Raw genomic sequence first — 2,586 nt, 5'->3', positions numbered from 1 at the left:
TAAACCACCAATGTATAACACAGTTGTGTTTCTCTACTGTGTTGTTAGACACGTAAACCACCAATGTATAACACAGTTGTGTTTCTCTACTGCATTGTTAGACACGTAAACCACCAATGTATAACACAGTTGTGTTTCTCTACTGTGTTGTTAGACATGTAAACCACAAACGTATAACACAGTTCTGTTTCTCTACTGCATTGTTAGACATGTAAACCACCAATGTATAACACAGTTGTGTTTCTCTACTGTGTTGTTAGACATGTAAACCACAAACGTATAACACAGTTCTGTTTCTCTACTGCATTGTCAGACATATAAACCACTAAGCAACATGTGTCAGTCACAGTTGATGTAAACTACTGGTGTGTAAAGATGTCAGTCACAGGTAATGTAATCTATTGTTGTATCAGAACTTGTGATTAATCACAGGCTAAATAAATCAGTTGGTGGTTTGGTCTTTAGACTAGTTGGGACTTCATAACTCAGTGTTGACTGTCTTTAGATGATTTGAAACAAGATATACAAGCCTGATGATGAAAAACGTCTTTTAGATATAAAAATATTTTGTTTAAAATGAATACAACTGTGCATCATGTGTATTTTTTTTTTTTGGCTTCATGAGAGTGGTGTATGTGAGTAATTTGCTACACGGGTCTATTTAACATGGATGATCAGCAAAGGTACCAGTGAAACTGCAAAATATCCCTTTCATTTGGCATTGGGTTCACTTGGAAGGTATTTAATGCACAAACCTTTTGTTTGATTGGTTATCTATTTAACCTCAATCTGTGGGGGTGTCCATCTGAGTTTCTCTACCAAATAATTTCATTGAAAGTGGTTTGTAAAGATCATGAAACCAAAGAACTCTACATTAGATATAGAAACAAATTTGTTTTTATGAAAACCACGAGAAAATTGCTGTTAAATTATTTCCTTTATTTATTAACATGATAAAGGAGTTTAGCAGCAGCAAAGTACAGTCTCCTCCAATCATGGCATCTTGTTGCAGCACATTTGTCAGTAAAATTATAAAAATCTTAATAATTCGTATTAAAATAGAAAAAAAAATTATTTGTTTAACCCTTTCACAGCAGCTGGGATGTATATTTTCCAGTTCCAGTCACAGTGAATGAGTTAAGGAAATAGCATAGTTTCAGTTAAAAGTCATAAAAAAGATGAACTTGCTATGTTATTAAAAATGTTTTACCACATTTTGTTTTATTCATTTTTTCCTTTTTAATGAATGTTCCTGAATGATGACATTTTTTAAATCTTTATATTTCAGAATAACCATTTATATGACAGTGCTTTTACTGATATTGGAAATTTGAACCCCCTCTATCTACAGTCTATTCATTCATCTGGTTATTCTTTTTGATTAGCTGTGTCTTAGTAAGTGATTAGTACATTCCATCCAACATATGGTAACGTTTCAGGATCAGCTGTGTCTCTAGATCAAAAATAGTCAACACATGTGGTCATTTGGTATTTGACTCTCAATAAGGTTTTATAGTTTTAATTACTTTAATTCAGTATATTAGCTGTTGTGGTGATACATTTGTCTTGATACCATAAGCTGGTCATTCAGAGAAACAAAATACTCATTTTTTCTAAGTTGTGATGTGATTTAAGTAAAATATTTTCATATTATTATTATTATTATTAGCAATAGTAGAAACAAGGCCCAAAGTAGATGTGATAAAAAGTAAAACTATTATCATCACAGAGATGTAAACAGTAATGCATGGTATCATTTAGTGGTAGTAAATATGAGTTATAATTAACTTTTATCAATGTCAGAATGTTTACAAAATGTTCTTATAATTTGTATTTTTTAATATTCAGTGAAATAAAGAAAAAAAATATAAGAATTCTCAGTATTTGTGGTAGCTATTCATAATTTAACCACAAAGTTATTTACTAAACAGAATATTAGCACTATAAAATAATGGATTTAATTTTTATATCTTTCAGTAGCTGGTCATAATTTTAAAATTGTATGTTTTTAAAAAAATGGTTTATTGTTTTCTTAAAGTTATGATAAAATACCTGAAAAATTAGTAAGTTGTGAAATTTCTTTTATGTAAGGCACCCTAAAATTCTCTTAGTGTACGATTATTTAATATTGATAATGTTGTCTAGTTTTAATAAACTTAATTATGTGATGAAAGTAATGATAGGTTTAGAATTTGTTTTAATACTTACACATGATTAAAAAAATTGAATGATTCATCAGAGTGGTGACTATACATGAAAATCAGTTTGATTAGAGCCACAATTTCACCAAAGACTATGAGTTAGGCTTAATAACTTCTACCGAGAAGAACACAAGCTAGACTACGAGTTGAAATTTAAAATGCCTTTCCAAAAAATGAATGAACTCTGTATTTCTACTCAAAAGTTTGTATTAAATTTTGTATATCTAGTCCCAGACCTTTACTTCATCTGAGTAATCCCCTTTATGATGATATATATCAACAAAACTTGTTCCTATGTTAATTCTGTATATCAGTTTGTGTGTTACTGTGTATATATATGTGTGTGTACGAAAACTTGATAAACAGATTGAGCTTCTGAAGTGAA

General features: G+C 30.0%; 1 protein-coding gene across 4 annotated transcripts in view; it reads left to right on the top strand.

Moving 5' to 3' along the window:
* LOC106465638 (transmembrane protein adipocyte-associated 1-like) overlaps nucleotides 1–2,586 on the top strand; it is a 33,846-nt gene extending 31,260 nt beyond the window's left edge. For all 4 annotated transcript variants that reach the window (XM_022393578.1, XM_022393579.1, XM_022393580.1 and 1 more), the window contains one exon: nucleotides 1,289–2,586. In XM_022393578.1, the coding sequence (XP_022249286.1) occupies nucleotides 1,289–1,381 (93 nt within the window). In that variant the 3' untranslated portion in view covers nucleotides 1,382–2,586. The remainder of the gene's footprint in view (nucleotides 1–1,288) is intronic.

This window comes from Limulus polyphemus, unplaced genomic scaffold (genome assembly GCF_000517525.1).
Source record: "Limulus polyphemus unplaced genomic scaffold, Limulus_polyphemus-2.1.2 Scaffold2007, whole genome shotgun sequence".
In the NCBI taxonomy this organism is placed as follows: Eukaryota; Metazoa; Arthropoda; class Merostomata; order Xiphosura; family Limulidae; genus Limulus; species Limulus polyphemus.
Note: the sequence above shows the minus strand (reverse complement) of the source record. Positions and strands in the feature narration are given on the sequence as shown.